General features: G+C 29.7%; 2 protein-coding genes and 1 long non-coding RNA gene across 6 annotated transcripts; 1 reads left to right on the plus strand and 2 right to left on the minus strand.

Moving 5' to 3' along the window:
- Nucleotides 1-4,322: 4,322 nt before the first annotated feature.
- LOC111419980 (choline-phosphate cytidylyltransferase B-like) lies at nucleotides 4,323-6,523 on the minus strand. 3 transcript variants are annotated; one of them, XM_023052872.2, is made up of 3 exons: nucleotides 6,331-6,523; nucleotides 5,809-6,034; nucleotides 4,323-5,553 (listed from the first exon to the last, which is right to left on the minus strand). In XM_023052872.2, exons 1-3 carry the CDS (start codon nucleotides 6,361-6,363, stop codon nucleotides 4,769-4,771), a joined length of 1,044 nt encoding a protein of 347 aa, XP_022908640.1. In that variant the 5' UTR covers nucleotides 6,364-6,523; the 3' UTR covers nucleotides 4,323-4,768. The 3 variants fall into 3 exon arrangements, with proteins under 3 accessions (XP_022908640.1, XP_022908641.1, XP_071052382.1); XM_023052873.2 differs by lacking the exon at nucleotides 6,331-6,523 and adding an exon at nucleotides 6,105-6,206; XM_071196281.1 differs by lacking the exon at nucleotides 6,331-6,523 and adding an exon at nucleotides 6,091-6,176.
- A 4,244-nt stretch (nucleotides 6,524-10,767) lies between these two features.
- On the minus strand, nucleotides 10,768-20,075 carry LOC111419981 (choline-phosphate cytidylyltransferase A-like). Its single transcript, XM_071196282.1, has 4 exons — nucleotides 19,556-20,075; nucleotides 19,316-19,422; nucleotides 13,527-13,752; nucleotides 10,768-13,178 (listed from the first exon to the last, which is right to left on the minus strand). The coding sequence occupies exons 1-4, from the start codon at nucleotides 19,560-19,562 to the stop codon at nucleotides 12,496-12,498; spliced, it is 1,023 nt and encodes a 340-aa protein (XP_071052383.1). The 5' UTR covers nucleotides 19,563-20,075; the 3' UTR covers nucleotides 10,768-12,495.
- On the plus strand, nucleotides 18,906-19,554 carry LOC139429909 (uncharacterized). Of its 2 annotated transcripts, none has more exons than XR_011640503.1 (2): nucleotides 18,906-19,107; nucleotides 19,169-19,554. It is a non-coding gene; the product is annotated as an uncharacterized lncRNA (long non-coding RNA). The 2 variants fall into 2 exon arrangements; XR_011640502.1 differs by having other exon boundaries at nucleotides 18,906-19,094.
- Nucleotides 20,076-21,579: the final 1,504 nt, after the last annotated feature.

A 21,579-nucleotide genomic window follows, 5' to 3' on the forward strand; every position in this document is an offset into this window, starting at 1 on the left:
TTATTTTCTCAATAACTAGAGACTGCAGCACCCTGGGACTACTCTAGATTATTGCATTAAGTCCTCTGGTATCCTTCTAGCCCACCACCACCCCAAGATTTGCCATAGGGGCCGAAGGGTGATTTTTTTAATATTCCTCGTTTCCAATATCAAATTTAAACATTATTTTCTCAATAACTAGAGACTGCAGCACCCTGGGACTAGTCTAGATTATTGCATTAAGTCCTCTGGTATCCTTCTAGCCTACCAGCACCCCCAGATTTGCCATAGGGGCCGAAGGGTGAATTTTTTAATATTCCTCGTTTTCAATATCAAATTTAAATATTATTTTCTCAATAACTAGAGACTGCAGCACCCTGGGACTAGTCTAGATTATTGCATTAAGTCCTCTGGTATCCTTCTAGCCCACCACCACCCCAAGATTTGCCATAGGCGCCGAAGGGTGATTTTTTTAATATTCCTCGTTTCCAATATCAAATTTAAACATTATTTTCTCAATAACTAGAGACTGCAGCACCCTGGGACTAGTCTAGATTATTGCATTAAGTCCTCTGGTATCCTTCTAGCCTACCAGCACCCCCAGATTTGCCATATGGACCGAAGGGTGAATTTTTTAATATTCCTCGTTTTCAATATCAAATTTAAATATTATTTTCTCAATAACTAGAGACTGCAGCACCCTGGGACTAGTCTAGATTATTGCATTAAATCCTCTGGTATCCTTCTAGCCCACCAGCACCCCCAGATTTGCCGGAAGGGCCGAGGGGTGAAGATCATTAATAATGCCCTATTCTCCTATATTTTCAGGTACCATATCACAGTATCACGAGTACCCAAAATTACTGGGGCCCAAAATTATATAATAAAATTCCAAATTACCACACTCTACAGACCAAACAGTTCGCTTAGGAAATGAAGAAACTATTAATTTTCAACAGTTTCTACACCATTGACGATTTTTTAATGAATATGAATATTTCCTTCTCAGCACCAGTTCGGGTTCAGAGAAAGCCACTCTACAATAGACCAGATACACAGGATTACAAATATTATTAAAAAATCTTTAAAGGGAAAGGAAATCTGCTCTGCAATTTCTAATAAAATCTGGTACAAAGACTTACTTCATAAATTGAATAAAATCTTGCCACAACAACACTCAATTGATAAAATCATATCTTACAGGAAGATATTTTAGAATAAAGCAGGAGGAACCCTATTCTAACTAAAGAGAGATCCAGGTTGGAGTGCCACAAGATATCTTGAACAGACGAGCATTGCAACGTTTGCAGATGACAAAGCTATCATGGTAATAGGAAAAAATCATTAAAAGGCTGCTGAAAAATTACAATCCTCATTCATTAATCCTCTATGGACAAAATAAATACTTGGGCCAGAACTTGGCGTATCAAGTAGAATAAAAGCAAGTCTGTCCCATCAGAATAAATTATGCCCAGATCCCACATGCTAACTCGGCGAAATACCTGGTTATGACCTTATACGCAAGGCTACGCTGTAAAGCCCATGTGAAAAAGAAGAGTTTAATCTAAAATATAGAAAAATGTACTGGTGCTTGTTACCCATCTACAATTAACTGCTCCTTTATAAAGTACTAAAGCCAGTACAACATTCAAATCATTCAACGACTACAAAACAAAGCACTGAGAGACATGGTTGATGCACCTTGGTAGTTCCGCAACTGTGAACTCCACAAGGACCCTGAAGTAGAGACAGTTAATCAAATAATTTCCAAAATTGCAGGACGTCATGAACAACGACTTCTCGACTAGTGTGGTGAAGTGTAGTATAATTATTAAAACTTGCAACATGGATATCAACAGTTGTAGTGTAATTATCAGAACCTTAGGTGACCTATTGATTAGAACCTTAGTTGAGTTTGAACCCGTAGTAATTTAGGATAGAATCAAGACTCAACCCAACCCAACCTTAGTTGAGTTTGAACCCGTAGTAATTTAGGATAGAATCAAGACTCAACCCACCCCAACCCAACCTTAGTTGAGTTTGAACCGGTAGTAATTTAGGATAGAATCAAGACTCTGTGCAAGAATACCGACATTGGTCGGAACACGGCCAAATGCCAACGCCAAACGCTCGTAGGTTCAAACAACGGCCACACGATGTGACAGAACATCGACGTTAGAAGATACGAATATCTTCATAAAGTCGGTTCTTCACATTGTGTAGAACCGGCTTTACATAACCTGCAGTGTCCGGTCAGGAAGTGGGTGAGGAGCCTCAAGTCACTTTTTGATTTTCCCAGGAACTGAGTTGACGTCTTCCGATCAGGGTAGAACAGAGTTTTCTTTGCAAAGATACCTACTGCAGTCTCATCCCATCTACTGCAAAACACTCGATACGAGATGGAGCTTTGATGTTATATTAAAAGTTAGCAGTATAAACGGTTCAGGGGAAACAGGTGACATATTAGCCGCCCGTTTCGCCATGATCGTATCCCTTATTTTTGGTATATCTTTTCCACCACTTTATCGTGACGTTGTTATAAACATTAGCCTCCTCAAGTGATTGCCGACAGGACTTCACTAACGATTATGTAGTTCGATACCTATTAAGCAGCAGCATAGCCTGTCTGCTATCAGTGCAGATTACAACGTTTCTGCCAACTTTTTTTGGAGTCGATGATCACATTTTTTTCTTATTTATAATAAAATTTAAAAATGAAGCATAAATAACTTGAGTACCTTAATATCAAAAATGGCCATCTCCAAATAACAATTTTTTTTCAGGAAATCATAAAAACTGTAGCTGCAAACATTCAACATTTTACCGCTGCTTTAGTTGTGGCTTAATATTTATGTATGAGTCAAAATGATATATTTGAAGGTTTTGACACTATCAATTTTATTTTTATCTTTTTCTTTATTTGTGTTCAATAAGAATTTCATTATGCAAAATAAACTTTATTTAACCAAAATTATAAGAGAGAACACTTAAAGAATAAAACAGAAATAAGTCAGAAATAATAACTCTTTGAATAAGAATGTTATTCTTTTTTTGATTCCTTTTAATAAAGAAACGCTTGGAAGGTGCAAACTTGAAATGTCACTGCCTTGGTGGTTTTATAATACTTCACATACATTAACTTCACTTTTCCAATCAAGATCAGGAACTTCATTTGGTTGGGAAAGTACCTCCTTCTTTCTGATGACTATTTCTCTGGACGTATCGTCTATGGAAATCCAAAATAACTTCTTTACCGATTGTAGAGCATCTGAAGGACTTTGTATTATGCCTACATCTCCGGAAAAGTACCTGATGAATATCTGCAAATAAATATTTGAGCACAAACTCTCTAAAATTTACTACCATTACAAACCTCATTATTTTACGTTTATTGAACGTTTTTGGCGTTTCCGTGGTTTATCAGTTTCTTCTTCAATGTTAATTTCCATATGACACAATGTAATAACCGTATTTTGTGTCAATGCGATGCTGCGTGACCTGAACGAAGTATGTGCATCGGTTGGTCTGGAAATCAATATCTCTAAAACAAAATTTATGACTAATCTGGTTCTTAGCGAAAACATTGTGATGGAAGGAAATGAAATTGGACCATCTTGGCCATGAAATTAAAATTACAAGAGACAACCAGACCTGCGAATAATCTTCTCTAAGAGTTTGTCTCTAAGGGTGGTTTAAGAGCAACCTACCAATATGTTTAAAAAGAAAAGTGTTCGATCAGTGCGTGCTGCCTATGTGGTAAAATCTGCCAACATGTTTGGACCAATACAGCGTAAAATGGAAGGATCAATGCTCGAAGTATCGCTAAAAGATTACGTTAGAAATGAGGAACTGGGTTGAAACGTAGCCTGAAGGATAGATGAAAGTTAGACGAAAAAGCTGTTGGAATGGAGACCTCGAGCTGATTTGCTAATAACTGGATCCAGACAGTACAGGATGATGATAATGATGATGACGAGGTAAGCGCAAAAAATAAGAATTTTAATTATTTAAAACGAATTTTATTCCAAAATACAGAACTTATTACAAACTAGTAATACTTGTGGAATACCCATAAAATTATAATAGTATCCAATAGTAAAGGCTGGTGAAGAAAAAAGAAACATAATTTAATGTTAAGCGTACAATACATATTCAATATCGTGGAAAAACACTTAAAATACAAAACATCGTGGTTTGTAAATATTTTTGGTGTATTAATTTGGGAATAACATACATTTTTTTTAATTTATAAGATTTTTTTTCTAAATCAAATCTACAGTGTGGTTGTAAATTTTGACATTTAACTTTTATTTCACACTGTATACGTTAATAAAAAATAAAAACAAATTAAATGTTTCTTTTTATTTCGTAATATTACAGAATTTTTGGTTTATTTAATTCGTAATAATTAATTAATTTCACTACTGGCCCTTAAACGAAATTTTAGCGATCTTTATTATCCGATTTCCACCGTTTTTAATTTTCAATAATTTCAAAAGGGTTTCTAATTTCGCTTAGTTTTAACCCTTAAAAACAGATAAATAAGTTACAAGAATAAATATCACACATATCATATCCGATCGATCAAAAAAAAAATAAATTATTGAGAAAAAAAAATTAAATTAAAATAACCCACGTAAAAAAATTGGTTTTCTTTTTAAATATCCACAGCATATTTTATTATTATCTTTAAGTAGGACCCTTATAAAAAAAATTTTCGAATTTTTAATTAGCACTTTTCAAATACCTAATATTTGCATTATTATTATTTTGTTTTCGGTAATTTCGTTTAATTTGCGGCAATTTCCTCTTCGTCGCTATATTCGTTAACACTGGAATATCGACCACTCAACGACGAAGAACTTTGAGGAGAGAGAGATTCTAATCGAGCCGATTTCCGCGGGGGCGATAAATTATCTTCGAAAGAATCAAAAAGATCTCCATTACTAGAAGTGGGTGAACCCTCTCTCATCGGCGAACTTGGTGGACTCAACGCGTTCAAAATCCTTCCTTTACTTTCATTCCAAATATTAGTTAAACGTTCACGGCCAAATAACAACAAAAAGTTTTCAATAAATTCCCTCGATTTATCCTCCCACTTCGTAATTAAATCAACCTTCCTCTCACCCAAAGAATTCATCACCTTCTTACTTTTATCTTTTAATTCGTGCATTTTATTTTGGAGGCGAATTTTTTTCTCACTTAAATACGAAATGTTTAAATCTTTCGCCGAATAACCACGTTGCAAATTACGACGTACATAAATGTCATAATCCCGGACGATTCTTGCTACGATGTCGGATGTTGAGACACCTTCCGTACGTTCCGTTGCAACAAACATTCCCCGGGCTTTCCATTTTGCGTAGATATCATTACAATCGTCCGAACCGTAGGGGAGATCATCGTGGGCGATAAAATCAATCTTGTGTTTCAAGATATAAGCGTCATCCACTTCCCATGGGGCGTCACGGACCACTTCGTCTACGTAACGACAATGACGAACTCCTTCGTAACGTTCAGTTTCATTCATTACAGTACGACCTTTTTTACTATGCGTTAAATCATCGTTACATACTAAAATTAAAAAGATATATAAGATACGAAGAGTTTTACGAGAATATCACTAGAAATAAGACTTTTTGAAAATGTTTTTGACGTTTCGGACGCCATGTTGGAACTTTTTCTGAGTCAATAGTGTTAATTCTAGTGATGTGGTACTATTAATTTTAGATTTAGTTTAATTAAAAAGATGTTAATAATTAAGATGTCAATATTGACGTATCAATCAAATTTTTGACAGTACTAATGACATTAAAAAAAAAAACCAACCTCCAACGATGAGGTAGACATTAGGAAAAACGTTTTTGGCTTGCATAAGTTGTCTGGCATGGCCCTGATGAAAAACGTCGTAAATTCCATCAGCATAAACCCTAACTGGACGTCCTGCGGTTCCAAGACGGGCGGTTTCGTAAGTTACCTTCACGTTATAATCGCATAACTCCCGATTACGTACCGCTTGGGGTTCGTCGTCAAACGGGGCCTCTTTGCAAATAGCCTAAAAAAATACAAGAAAATTAATACGAATTAAACGATAATTGAATTTATTTTAACGAAATTTTAATTACAAAGTGGTGGTAACGTGACCAAGCCATTCTTTTTCCCGTTTGTTAAAAAAAACTAAAAATATTACGACAAAAAAATCTGAAAAAACATCAAACAATGGCTACTTTGGTTTTTTTTTTTTTTTTTTTGATTCGATTTTTAATTATTCTTTCTTTGGTAATAATGGGGAACCATTAAACGATTTAATCACAATGTGATAATAAAATTTTTATTTAAATTAATACGAACCCGGATTTCGGATTTTCTAGCTCTTTTAACCATCACAAAATCAAATTTGAAACGATCGTTTCGAAACCGTTCTCTCTTTATAACTCCCGGTCAATTTAACGCCAATTTAAATCAGACCACCACTTTGGATTTTAGTAGTTGGGATGAGGCCCCCTCTCCGCGCACGTTTTCTAGTTTATTTTAATCAAAACTGATTGCTTTAAAATAGTTCAATAACGTGATTTTGTAATGTTCACTCCACCGAATTAATCAGCTTTCTAAGAATTCCAATAATTTATCGTTTACCAGAAATTTTGGGTATTAAAAGTATCCGAGAAATTTTATATCTTTTCTTTTTAACGTTCAATACATTAATAATTCAATAATCCGAATAATTTTCAACTCGATCCAGCATGGTTATCCCGCAGCATCTTCTCCAAAACATCATCTCTACACAAAATTCAATAATAGACTCTATAAATAAAAAGCAACTAAAATGGTATGAACATCTACAACTAATAAGTAAAGAGAGAATCCCACTTAAGGTTTGGAACTGGGTGCCACTAAAAATCCAGAATATCAAGAATATCCAGAAAATCTCCAATTTTTATTTGCTTCCTTTCTGACTGTTGACTTTTTAGATAATCTTCTTCTCTTAAGTTGCTTAAAATGGAAACATCATAATAAAATATATCATTTTCTTCAACCATGCAAAACACAGCCTGGGTCACAACACCTATTTTAACTCCAAAACCTAATCCAAATCCAACATATATCCTAAATGCATTTGAGACGAAATTGCAGAAAAAACAGAGAGTTAGAAAGAAATGGTAAACTAATAGAATTCTTAGAGATAAAACTAAATAAAATAAAATAACAGCAGAATTAAAAGCTTTAACAAAATAATATTCAAAATTATTTAAAAGATTTTACTGACGATGCCATTACTGATTATTCTATATATACTCTATGGAAGTCAACAAGAAAGCTTAAAGTTCCAAAACAGAACTATATCTCATCAATTCGAGAGAGTAGCAGAAATAGGGCTAAGAGCAAGCAGGAAAAAACTAATTTGTTTGTTGAACATCTGAAAGAAACTTTTACATTAGACAGGCCAATAACTATGTTAAATATTGTTCCTAGCATAACTCAATGTAATGAGGAGAGTAATATACCATCTGCATCAGCAGACTTATTTAGCAGCCAATTACAAAACTATTACATCATTAATGCTGCTTTTGAACACAAATACTTTCCAAATATATGGAAAGTTGCCGAAATTAAGAAATTAGTTGCTGACAGATGTTGCATCATATAAGCCAACCTCATTATTACCGTTGATATCAAAACTATTTGAAAAGTTACTAAAACCAGCATTAGAATCTAACACTAGACCTAGAACTAGAATCATTTGGGTTTAGCCGTCTTAACCCTTTGTGTCCCAAGAAGTCAAAAATTTTAAAACTTTGCGACAGAATTAAAACGCTATCAAAATACACTCAGTAAAGGTGTCAAAAAGTGTCAAAAAAAATGCTAATTTAAAAATTCCTGGAAGCCGTATTTATTGAAATTAATGAATAAGACTCATTTTAAATTAAAGCTCAAAGCTTTCTCTTTAAAATGATGTATAATAATTGTTGGGTTGGATTGGAAAAATATTAAGAAAAAAAATGTTGAAAAAAAACTTACATTTTCGTATAACCTAAAAGTGTCAAAAAAGACGTTAATTTAAAAATTCCTGAAAGCCGTATTTATTGAAATTAAGGAATGAGACTTATTTTAAATTAAAGCTCAAAGCTTTCTCTTTACAATGATGTATAATAATTGTTGGGTTGGATTGGAAAAATATTGAGAAAAAAAATGTTGAAACAAAACTTACATTTTCGCATAACTTAAAAGTGTCAAAAAATATGCTAATTTAAAAATTGCTGGAAGCCGTATTTATTGAAATTAAGGAATGAGACTTATTTTAAATTAAAGCTCAAAGCTTTCTCTTTACAATGATGTATAATAATTGTTGGGTTGAATTGGAAAAATATTAAGAAAAAAAATGTTGAAAGAAAACTTACATTTTCGTATAACCTAAAAGTGTCAAAAAAGACGGTAATTTATAAATTCCTAGAAGCCGTATTTATTGAAATTAATGAATAAGACTCATTTTAAATTAAAGCTCAAAGCTTTCTCTTTAAAATGATGTATAATAATTGTTGGGTTGGATTGGAAAAATATTGAGAAAAAAAATGTTGAAACAAAACTTACATTTTCGTATAACCTAAAAGTGTCAAAAAAGATGTTAATTTAAAAATTCCTGAAAGCCGTATTTATTGAAATTAAGGAATGAGACTCATTTTAAATTAAAGCTCAAAGCTTTCTCTTTAAAATGATGTATAATAATTGTTGGGTTGGATTGGAAAAATATTGAGAAAAAAAATGTTGAAACAAAACTTACATTTTCGTATAACCTAATAGTGTCAAAAAAGATGCTAATTTAAAAATTCCTGAAAGCCGTATTTATTGAAATTAAGGAATGAGACTTATTTTAAATTAAAGCTCAAAGCTTTCTCTTTACAATGATGTATAATAATTGTTGGGTTGGATTGGAAAAATATTGAGAAAAAAAATGTTGAAACAAAACTAACATTTTCGTATAACCTAAAAGTGTCAAAAAAGATGCAAATTTAAAATTCCTGGAAGCCGTATTTATTGAAATTAATGAATGAATACCTAACCTTTTATAGACAATATCTATCTTTTAAAGCAGTTTCTAGTATTGTATAGGTAGTATTAGTCTTTCTCAAGGAGTTTTTAATCTTCTGTCGGCAGTATTCAGTCTTGTACAAGCAGAATTAGTATTCTGCAATCAATGTGTAGTCTATTGGTAGCAATAACTAACCTTCTATAGACAATATCTATCTTCTGTAAGCATTTTTTAGTATTGTACAGGTAGTATTTGTTTTCCGCAAGGAGTTTTTAGTCTTCTGGCGGCAGTATTTGGTCTTTTACAAGCGATATTTGTATTCTGCAACCAATTTCTAGTCTGTTGGTAGCAGTACCTTGCCTTTTATAGACAATATCTATTTTTTTAAAGCAGTTTCTAGTATTGTATAGGTAGTATTAGTCTTTCTCAAGGAGTTTTTAATCTTCTGCCGGCAGTATTCAGTCTTCTACAAGCAGTATTAGTATTCTGCAATCAATGTGTAGTCTATTAGTAGCAATAATTAACCGTCTATAGACAATATCTATCTTCTGCAAGCATTTTTTAGTATTGTACAGGTAGTATTTGTTTTCCGCAAGGAGTTTTTAGTCTTCTGGCGGCAGTATTTGGTCTTCTACAAGCAATATTTGTATTCTGCAACCAATTTCTAGTCTGTTGGTAGCAGTACCTTGCCTTTTATAGACAATATCTATCTTTTAAAGCAGTTTCTAGTATTGTATAGGTAGTATTAGTCTCTCTCAAAAAGTTTTTAATCTTCTGTCGGCAGTATTCAGTCTTCTACAAGCAGTATTAGTATTCTTCAATCAATGTGTAGTCTATTGGTAGCAATAACTAACCTTCTATAGACAATATCTATCTTCTGCAAGCATTTTTTAGTATTGTGTAGGTAGTATTTGTTTTCCGCAAGGAGTTTTTAGTCTTCTGTCGGCAACATTTAGTATTCTACAAGCAATATTAGTATCCTGTAACCAATTCCTAGTCTGTTGGTAGCAGTACCCAGCCATTTATAGACAATATCTATCTTTTAAAGCAGTTTCTAGTATTGTATAGACAGTATTAGTCTTTCGCAAGGAGTTTTTAGTCTTCTGTCGGCAGTATTTAGTCTTCTACAAGCAATATTAGTATTCTGCAACCAATTTCTAGTCTACCAATAATAACTAACCTTCTATAGACAATATCTATCTTCTGCAAGCATTTTTTAGTATTGTATAGGTAGTATTTGTTTACCGCAAGGAGTTTTTAGTCTTCTGTCGCCAATATTTTGTCTTCTGCAAGCAATATTAGTATTCTGCAACCAATTTTTAGTCTTCTGTCGCCAATATTTAGTCTTCTGCAAGCAATATTAGTATTCTGCAAAAAATTTTTAGTCTGTTGGCAGGAATAACTAACCTTCTATAGACAATATCTATCTTCTGCAAGCATTTATTAGTATAGTATAGGTAGTATTTGTCTCCTGTCTTCAAAGTTTTTTTTATTACCAGAACAGCTAATAGAGTGTAAATTTTAGTTAATTTAGCACCTGAGTACTCTTCAACGACAAAGTGCTTTCTTTTTGCCATAATGATGGAGTGAGAATAAACATGTTGAAACACGCACAACACTTCATAAATTATAACGGTTATAAACGCTCAGAAAAAATTATACTAAAATAAATATGCATTAGGATTGAGGGATACAGTAATTAATAATTGTTTAAGATTTTTATAGCATTTTAGGATTTAAAGAAAAAATATTAAATTAAATCATTTTTACATTTTTATTAGATATAGTTACACCATAATCCTAATTAATTTAATAAATTGTTAAATATGTTAAATATCAACGACAACATTTAATTTACAATGAATTAAAGGAATAAAAAACATCAGTCGATAAGCAAGAAAACAATTTTTTTCAAGAATATTAATTATTATGTTAATATCAAGTAAATATCCCAAATCATTTTTTTACATAAATTAATAGGATAAATATCATATATATACTATCTCCTATATCGCTGACTAAGGCAGCAAAAGAGTGTAAACACTAGAGTACAGATATATATATATCTGTCTCTGTCGTGCCCCCGTCTACTCAAGAGACATGCGTGAACACGTGGTGAGTACGCTTTTATCTTATTGGACGGTGAATTAAAAATTAATAGCAGCTGATGACCTTGATGTTTATAAAACACCAAATAAATGTTTGACATAAACATAACCTAAAATCTAAATATTTAGTTATGTATATTATAGGTTTCATGTGTATAATAACATAATTATTAACATATTTTAGGACTAAGCAATTTAAAATGTAATTATTATTTGTTAAGAAAGTGAAGAAAATTTGTTAAAAGTAAAATAAAAAAGAAAAAGAGTAGGGGAGATATTTTTGGGGCCTAAAAATTGGTTGAGCAGGTAGAAGGAAAGATCTCAGTGTAATAAAAAAGAATTCAAAGCCCTCCTTTTCTTGAAACATTTTTCTTAAAAATTTAATTAATAATTACATCGATATGATGAAAATTTTATGATAGAATATTATGTACATTAAATAGTAAGTACCCTAAGTACATATTTTATAACTTTAATTAATGTAACAACTTCATTAAAGGGCGTGAACTCACAAATTATGTTAAAAATTAATAACTATATTTTGGTACACATTTTTAATAATTACTATGTATATATGTATTAATTTAATTTTAAAGAATATAATGTTTAATGAACAACCTACATAAAGTTGATATTTAAAGCAATATTCAACGTCAATTTCACACAAAAGTACATATATTCTAATTTATTTGATGCATCTACGATAATTTATAACTAAAGTCAATTATCTACAATAATTACATTTCAAAGCTGCATAAAATACGCGCGAAACACTTCAAACTCTTTAAAATTTACGATTCGCGCAAGCGCGTTCGCGACATGGGGGCACGACAAAGACAAAACATATATCATTCCGTCTGCTTTTGATGGAAACGCTCGCCACTCATTGCTTAGATAGGGAGTCAGTGATATAGGAGATAGTATATATATGATAAATATAAAAGAATAGGCAACCACGTTCACTTTTAGAATACAAACTAAAAATAAAAACAATATATAACAATAACTTATATAATATAAAATAAAACAAGGATAATATTTGTATATATAAAAAAACTGTCTTTGAAGAGAATAAAACGTGCTAAAAAAAAAGTTAAGAGACATCTATCATTGAGATGCAAAACTAGAGATAAGAATTAAAACTGAAAATTTCCCCTACCTCCTCTCTAAAACTTATAATGAATCTCAAGCTGTAAGGCAGTGTGAGAGAAATAGAATATAGGTCATTAAAAAAATAAAATTAAAAAGATAGAGAAGTTGCTATCACAAGAAGAACAGCAGTCTTATTAAGTACTCAATAAAAAGATTAAAAAACGTAGTTGTACTAATATTTGTGATGTTATGAAATTAATTTGTACTGATTTTTGTTTTCATTTATCTTTAATAAATTCTTCTTAATTTCCGTGGAGGTTCATCAATTTCTTCCTCAACATCCTCACTGCTTGTACTTGCACTTTCCGTTGGTGAACCAGGCGGAGTAAGCGCCTTCAATAGCTTATCACGACTCTCGCTAAAAATCGTTCTTAACTTGGCCGGTTCGAATAATAATTTAAAATTTTCAACCAGCTCTTTCGATTTTTCTTCCCATTTATTAATCAAATCATCCCTCCTTTCCCCAATCGAATCAATAACCCTTTTACTTTTATCTTTCAACTCGTGCATTTTATTTTGAAACTTGTACTTTTTCTCTTTCAAATAAGAAATATTCAACTCCTTCGCTGAATAACCCCTTTGCAAATTTCTTCTTATATAAATATCGTAATCACGAACGATCCGAGCTACGATATCCGACGTGGAAACTCCCTCAGTACGTGTTGTTGGCAAAAACATTCCTTTCGCTTTTAACGGGCCATAAATATCATCGGTTGTTTCAGAACTGTATGGAATATCATCGTGTGCGACGAAATCTATTTTATTTTCGGTTAAAAATTCCTCGCTATGCTCCCAAGGTGCGTTACGGAGGACTTCGTCGACGTAACGACAATGTTTTACTGAATTATAACGTTCATCTTCGTCCATTACAGTACGGCCTTTCATTTTATGTAATAGCTCATCATTGCAAACTACAAAGAAATATAGGGGGGATTATATAAAATTAAAATTGTAATATTTGTACTTACTATTTAAAACGTAATTAAAATCCGATTTTGATTAAATTTTAAGTAAATAAAATAAATTTGTGGAGAATTCAAATTTTGGCGGTTAAAATTAAGTTAGTATAAAATCTAAGTAATAGATGTCGCCACTTACTACTTGTCAATGATAATGTTATAATTTATAATTAATAAAATTATATTAAATTATGTTAAATAACAATCAAAATCATCTTGTGATAAACATTTATTATGTTTACTTAAAAATTTGGTCAAAATCGGGGTAAAAAGAAATAAAAAAAAATAAAGAAAATCTACCTCCGACTATCAAATAGATGTTAGGGAAGGCGTTTTTGGCCTGCCGAAGCTGGCGGGCATGGCCCTGATGAAAGAGATCGTAGGCCCCATCTGCATAAACGCGCACTGGCCTGGGGGCCTCCCCATTCAGCGCCTGTTCGTAGGTGATTTTTTGTGTGTAATCGCATTCTTCGCGAGCCCTTACGGCAGCTTCGTCATCACTGAAAGGAGCCGGCTGGCAGTAGGACTAGAAATACGTACCGTGACTTGAAAACTTTTCTTCACAAAATCAACAATTACAAAATAGCAAACGAACTTTCTTTTAAGTCAACATTTGAATTGACACTTGACAGGTAATAAATTTAAAAAAGTACCGCCATCTAGTACAAAATCGTTTAAGCTTAATTTGCATCGAATTAATCATAGATGGCACAACGAATCAAATAATTAATTCAAAAATATTATTTATGAATAAATTGTTTCGAAAAGAAAGCTTCTTTTCGAAAGTGCACTAAGTTGAAGCATGCTAAAAATACAAAGCTAAACTTTAGCATTACATACATGCATTAACTGATAAATACTTAAAACTGTTACAAGATATAAAAAATACAACTATGTATTTCGATTCTATTATACAACTTCTAAAATTAGAAAATCCAATCATCCTCGGACTTTAAAACTATGAGATTTTAAATTCTCTTGAATTCCCCGTAATCACTTATTTATTTACTGTTGGAAATTGCAGTCGAAACATAAAAATAAAAAAATATGACGCAATAATAAACGTTTTAAACAAATTTATCGCTTGAAAAGGTGGTACGATTGCATTTTTTCGATTATCTTATCTTGTAGATCTCGATGGTTAAGATTTTTAGTCAAAAAAATCTGAATGGTGCCACAACGAATTACGATTTTATCTTTACTATAATCGTAAAAGTACGAGGTATCATACGATTATGATGGAAAATCAGAAAACACCGTTATAAATAGAAACAAATATTGAAACAATTTCGTAAGTTTCATTTGAAGCAACTTTTATTTGAAGAGTGAAATTAGAATAAATATTGCTTTGGTTAAATTAAACAGAGTACTACTTTGTAAAAAGTAGATACGAAAAAATTTATAATAAAATCTTCAAATTGATGAATATTTAAAAAATTGTTGATTGTAACATGTTTGTTTTTTTTATAACACAAAATACATCTACAAGTAACTAAAATTTTGCTAATAATACAAAAAAAATCAAATAATAGAAGATGAAAAGATTCTAGGATACGCCAAGAAAATAAAAATAAGCGTTACTAACTTTTAAAATGATTAATAATTTTACTTTACCTTGTTGAATGTCCTTTCTTTTAATCAAAAAAAGGAGAACACAGAAAATTCATTAAAAAAGGACATTTTTTGTTATTTTCTTCACTCACTGCCAACAACTTTTCTTTTAATTTTCGCGACGCGACGGCATCGAAACGAGTTAATTTAAACTCAAATAGAAAAAAAAAATCGTGATGCAAGAAACTTATTAACAAAATCACCAGCTCACGTTACAACAAAAAAATTAAGTATAAAAATATACAGAAACAACAGGTGTTCTTTTCTTCTCAATTTTTTTAACCTTGAACAATAATCATTTATAAACAACCAATAAATAAAAATGTATCGTAAGATTGTTACGTCACATTGACGTCTCATGTTAAGAAGTATGTATATAAACGAAAAAAAATATTAACATAATTAATTTTATACAATGGCTCCACACGAAACTCGGACAGTAGAGTAATAATACTTTCTTACTAAAAAATATTCAAATTAAAATAACATAAGTGTTTTTAGTTGTTTTGAAGTATTGTATAATAACCATTCCTTCACAAGATATGATGTATGTTTAGGATCATTATCTTGTTTGAAAGCTTTGACATAAATTACGTTTTAAAATATCCAAATAACTAGATTTTGTCATATTTTCCTCAATAAGCTGCATAGTTCCAACGCCGCTGGCTGTCATTGATCCCACAGCATTAAAGTTTAAAATTAATTTTCATAATTTCGAGAATTATTGCTTGACAATGGTCACATTACGAAGAGAAACAACTTTAGAAATAAGAAAACTCGCGGTGAAGCTATATTCAGAAGGTAAATCGTTTCGAGATATTGGTAAAATTTTGAAAGTTTGGATACCAACCTAAACTTAATCACTTTTGCTCAACTGTATACTCAATTTTATGGCGTGAATTTCGAATCATTTGTTATTATTGTGATTATTTTATTTGGAAAACTGGATTATTTTGCATTCAATTTAGTTAATAAGACTGTTGTTAATATAAAGGGTGATTTTTAACCAATACGCATAAACTTGGATATTTATTCTTCGAGACAAATAATGGCTAATAGGTGCAAAAATTGTAGTAAAAGATTTTTAGTTTTCTAGATATCAGAGAAAATATGGGAAATAACTTCCAACACTTGCTGTGATGTTAGTTTTAAATGTTCTATGTATTCCGGATTTGAAAGTAAATTTCTCTGATATCAAGAAAACTAAAGAACTTTTGCTACATTTTTCTCCATATTAGCCATTATTTGTTATGCGAAATAAACCCTAAAGTTGATGCGTAAAAGTTAAGAATCACCCTGTACATTACAAACTTTAAAATAAATTAATAATTATTTGAAATATTCACAATTATCTTACAAAGTGACAAGCTGTCATTTAAAACGTCATTAGCCCCAACTTATACTGTCATATGGAAGTTAGAAATTACCATTTTGATGATTTAAATGACATTACATAGGTTAGAAATGTCACATTAAAACTAAAAAGTACCAATTTTATGTTGCTATTTTATTAGGAACATAGAAAAACATTATTTCGACCCCAAAAATATTATTTCTAAGTTGTAATAAGCAATTAGAACATTTAAAATATCATTATTTTGATTAAAAATGTAATGTTTAACTTTCAAAGTGCAATTTTGATGTTTAAAACATTATTTTTGTTACAAAGTGACAAGTTGTCATTTAAAACGTCATTAGTCAAACTTATAAACGTCATATTTAAGTTAGAAATTACCATTTTGATGATTTAAATGACATTAAATGTGTGAGAAATGTCACATTTAAACTAAAAAGTATCAATTTGTTGTTGCTATTTCATTAGGAACATAGAAAAACATTATTTCGTCACCAAAAATGTTATTTTTAAGTTGTAAAAAGTAATTAGAACGTTTAAAATATCATTATTTTGATTAAATATGTAATGTTTAAGTTTCAAAGTGCCATTTTGATGTTTAAAACATGATTTTTATGTTACAAAGTGACAAGTTGTCATTTAAAACGTCATTAGTCAAACTTATAAACATTATATTTAAGTTAGAAATTACCATTTTGATGATTTAAATTGCATTATATGATCAAGAAATGTCACATTTAAACTAAAAAGTATCAATTTGTTGTTGCTATTTCATTAGGAACATAGAAAAACATTATTTCGTCACCAAAAATGTTATCTTTAAGTTGTAAAAAGTAATTAGAACGTTTAAAATATCATTATTTAGATTAAAAATGTAATGTGTGAGTTTCAAACTTCCATTTTGATGTTTAAAATATCATTTTTATGTTCAAAGTGACATGTTGTCATTTAAAACGTCATCAGTCAAACCTATAAATGTCATATTTAAATTAGAAATTACCATTTTGATGTAATTAGAACGTTTAAAATATAAATATTTTGATTAAAAATGTAATGTTTAAATTTAAAAGTGCCATTTTGATGTTTAAAATATCATTTTTATGTTCAAAGTGACAAGTTGTCATTTAAAACGTCATTAGCCCTAACTTATGAATGTCATATTTAGGTTAGAAATGTCACACATAACCTAAAAGGAATTAAATTGATGTCTTATTTCTTTATAAAAAGATAAAACATTATTTCGTCACCAAAAATATTATTTCAATTACTCTAAAAAGTAACTCGAACGTTAAAATATCATTATTTTGATTAAAAATGTAATGTTTAAGTTTCAAAGTTCCATTTTGATGTTTAAAATATCATTTTTATGATACAAAGTGACAAGTTGTCATTTAAAACGTCATCAGTCAAACCTATAAATGTCATATTTAAATTAGAAATTACCATTTTGATGTAATAAGAACGTTTAAAATATAAATATTTTGATTAAAAATGTAATGTTTAAGTTTCAAAGTTCCACTTTGATGTTTAAAATATCATTTTTATGTCCAAAGTGACAAGTTATCATTTAAAACGTCATTAGCCCCAATTTATAAATGTCATATTTAGGTTAGAAATGTCACACATAACCTAAAAGGAATTAAATTGACGACTTATTTCTTTAGAAAGAGATAATCATTATTTCGTCACCAAAAATATTATTTCAATTGCTCTAAAAAGTAATTCGAACATTAAAATATCATTATTTTGATTAAAAAAGTACTGTTTAAGTTTCAAAGTTCCATTTTGATGTTTAAAATATCATTTTTATGATACAAAGTGACAAGTTGTCATTTAAAACGTCATCAGTCAAACCTATAAATGTCATATTTAAATTAGAAATTACCATTTTGATGTAATTAGAACGTTTAAAATATAAATATTTTGATTAAAAATGTAATGTTTAAGTTTCAAAGTGTTATTTTGATGTTTAAAATATCATTTTTATGTTCAAAGTGACAAGTTGTCATTTAAAACGTCATTAGCCCCAACTTATTAATGTCATATTTAGGTTAGAAATGTCACACATAACCTAAAAGGAATTAAATTGATGTCTTATTTCTTTATAAAGAGATAAACATTATTTCGTCACCAAAAATATTATTTCAATTGCTCTAAAAATTAATTCGAACGTTAAAATATCATTATTTTGATTAAAAAAGTACTGTTTAAGTTTCAAAGTTCCATTTTGATGTTTAAAATATCATTTTTATGATACAAACTGACAAGTTGTCATTTAAAACGTCATCAGTCAAACCTATAAATGTCATATTTAAATTAGAAATTACCATTTTGATGTAATAAGAACGTTTAAAATATAAATATTTTGATTAAAATTGAATGTTTAAGTTTCAAAGTGCCATTTTGATGTTTAAAATATCATTTTTATGTTACAAAATGAAAAGTTGTCATTTAAAACGTCATTAGCCCCTTATAAATGTCATATTTAGGTTAGAAATGTCACACATAACCTAAAAAGAATTAAATTGACGTCTTATTTCTTTACAAAGAGATAAATACTATTTCGTCATCAACAATATCATTTTTGAGTTTAAAATGTCATTATTTAGATTTAAAAAATAAAGTTTAAGTTATTTTATAATCTAAAAAGTATCAATAATACTTTATTATATTAATTAGAAATGTCGTTTTTATATGGCAGTTGATTATCTTAATGAGAGATTACCTAATTTTATTTGAATTATTTTTCTTAATAATAAAATGAAGGCGCCAATAATGAGATAAAATAGAAATACTATTTTTAAACATGGAATAACATAACCTCAATATAAATAATTAAATAATTGATTAGTCATAGTTCTATCCCATTCATCTTCCACGAAAAAGAAACAGGCCAAATGCAGGTATAGAAATCACGTTAGTTTTGTAATAAATAACCGGTTTATAAGAATTGTGATTAAAAAATATATAAACACAGGAAACAACATAAAAACCAGCCGAAAATAGAAATTAACCCCCAACGACAAGCAACAAACTTATATAATAACGTCGGAATTGTAAAAATAAAACTTCCCGGAAAAAAACGTAATTAAAAAATAAAATGAATCGATTTCTAATTACGTACCATCATAAGGGGTTGAATTTTTGTGTTGATATTTTCTTCGGAACGACTTCTTGTACGTTTCCTCGACATGATTTTGTGTGGAGCTTCGCCGTTTTGTTGTTGAATATCTGCGAATAAAACGTAGAAGATGACGGAATGGTAACATACATAACCTCAACAACTTATGTCTACGTGTTAATTTTGACGTTCTCTACTGTTGCTAATAGAAAAGGAAAATAAATAGGACGGAAATAATCTTACCTAACATTTCTCTTTTTTATTTTGTTGACCGATTTATTTCTTTTCACCGTGTGTGTAGAATCACGTCGACATAAATTTATATTAAACTGAGAACAATTTATTAATTTCTAATTAATATTTGGACACGTCACAATCACAACAAACCGAAAAGTATGCAAAAATTGAAATGTCACACTCCCTTTTCTAAATTTTCCTTTTCTCTCTGTATTGCAAAAACAATGTTTAACAGCGCGCTCTATTCGTTCGAATACGAATGACTGAACTAGTAGCTAAATTCGAGAATGGATCGTTTAAATAGGGGGTTAAGGTGCGTCAAAAAACACGTGTTGTGTTACTAGAGTTTCTTGCAGCCCGAAATTGATGACTCACCCAATTATTAAATTTAATTTGTTGAAATATAATTTTATTATAACTCTTTTTACGTGTGTTTTAATGGTTTTACGAAAAAAAGAGGACTGAAAAATTTAATTGTACATCGATCGATTTTGAATTGTCCGCGCGCATCCGGTTCGTCACGTGATCCAATGACGTCATATCGTACGATGGCCGGTACATCGGCGCAGTGGTTCGTACTTTGACTATTTTCGCTTACCAATTTTAGAACAAATAACACGTCAGCATATAAATGTTGAGTTCCTTTTCCTCGATGTCAATGAATCTTATACGGTTCAACGTTTTTTGGGTTCGTTGGGTCAGCATTTTAAAATAAAAACATACCACAATTTTTTTAAATCAGTTTATTTCTTATCTTAAGAGTTGATGTAATCGTAAAATAATCGTTAAAAAAACACAGATATCGATTTGTTACATTATTCATATTGATTATAACAAATTTTTTTAAATAATTATTACAAATTTTTTATTGATTATTTTAATTACGCCGCAGAACTTATCAAATATGAGTCATTCTAAAACCACTACACAATCAATAAAGTCGTACCGAAGCCATAAATAATAATCTTATTATCATTTTAATTAAATTTTAACAATTATGTATTAAATTTAATTTAAATTCAAATTTGACAATTTATGTAAGCACCATCTATGATTTAATGAATGAAGTAATCAATTTAATCAAAATAAATCATTTTTTAACGGGTTTCAAATTAATTTTTAAATTTAATTATTATATTAATTAATTAATAATTGTGTTTTTTCAATATTCTATACACCTTATTTTGAAATTTATCAATTTTTCAATAATTAGTTTTTATACAAATAAAATTCTCCAATAGATGTCACTTTCCTCAATCATTTTAAATGTCAATTTTAATTACGACGCAGAACTTATCAAAAATGAGTCATTCTAAAACTACTACACAACTAATAAAGTCGTACCGAAGCCATAAATAATAATCTTATTAACATTTTAATTAAATTTTAACAATTATGTATTAAATTCAAATTTGACAATTTCTGTAAGCACCATCTATAATTTAATGAATGAATTAATCAATTTAACCAAAATAAATCATTTTTTAACGGGTTTCAAATTAATTTTTAAATTTAATTATATTAATTAATTAATAATTGTGTTTTTTTAATATTCCATACAACTTATAACTATCAATTTTTCAATAATTAGTTTTTTAAAAATAAAATTCTCCAAGAGATGTCACTCTCATCAATCATTTTAAACGTCAATTTTTATATCCATCAAAACAAAACTGTAAGTACTTTTTAATAACTATTATTATACCTTCATATTGATTGTCCCTATTTTTTATTGATTATTTTAATTACGACGTAAATCCGCTTAAAAATGATTTAAAAGTATGTTAAGAACTTATTAAACATGACTCGACTACTTGACATAACCAATAAAGTCTCAGCGAAGCCATAAATAATAATCTTATTACCGTTATTAATTTATAATCATTTAATGTGATATTAATGATTTATAAATCATGAAAGATACGATATCTAAATTAAAGGATTGTATTGTAATTAATTTTTAATAATGATGTATAAAATTTAATTTAAATGTAAGCGCCATCTATAATTTAATGAATCAACTAATCAAT

The sequence above is a fragment of the Onthophagus taurus genome, chromosome 6 (assembly GCF_036711975.1).
Source record: "Onthophagus taurus isolate NC chromosome 6, IU_Otau_3.0, whole genome shotgun sequence".
NCBI lineage: Eukaryota > Metazoa > Arthropoda > Insecta > Coleoptera > Scarabaeidae > Onthophagus > Onthophagus taurus.

What these genes read in the sequence shown, in the direction of transcription:
- LOC111419980 (XM_023052872.2), bottom strand. Translation starts at nt 6,363, where the DNA reads ATGGTTAAAAGAGCTAGAAAATCCGAAATCCGG. An exon ending in CTAGAAAATCCGAAATCCGG is followed by an intron (nt 6,035 to 6,330) that starts GTTCGTATTAAT and finishes GTATTTTTTTAG; the next exon opens with GCTATTTGCAAAGAGGCCCC. An exon ending in TGTCTACCTCATCGTTGGAG is followed by an intron (nt 5,554 to 5,808) that starts GTTGGTTTTTTT and finishes TTTTAATTTTAG; the next exon opens with TATGTAACGATGATTTAACG.
- LOC111419981 (XM_071196282.1), bottom strand. An exon ending in AAATTCAACCCCTTATGATG is followed by an intron (nt 13,753 to 19,315) that starts GTACGTAATTAG and finishes ACGTATTTCTAG; the next exon opens with TCCTACTGCCAGCCGGCTCC. An exon ending in CATCTATTTGATAGTCGGAG is followed by an intron (nt 13,179 to 13,526) that starts GTAGATTTTCTT and finishes ATTTCTTTGTAG; the next exon opens with TTTGCAATGATGAGCTATTA.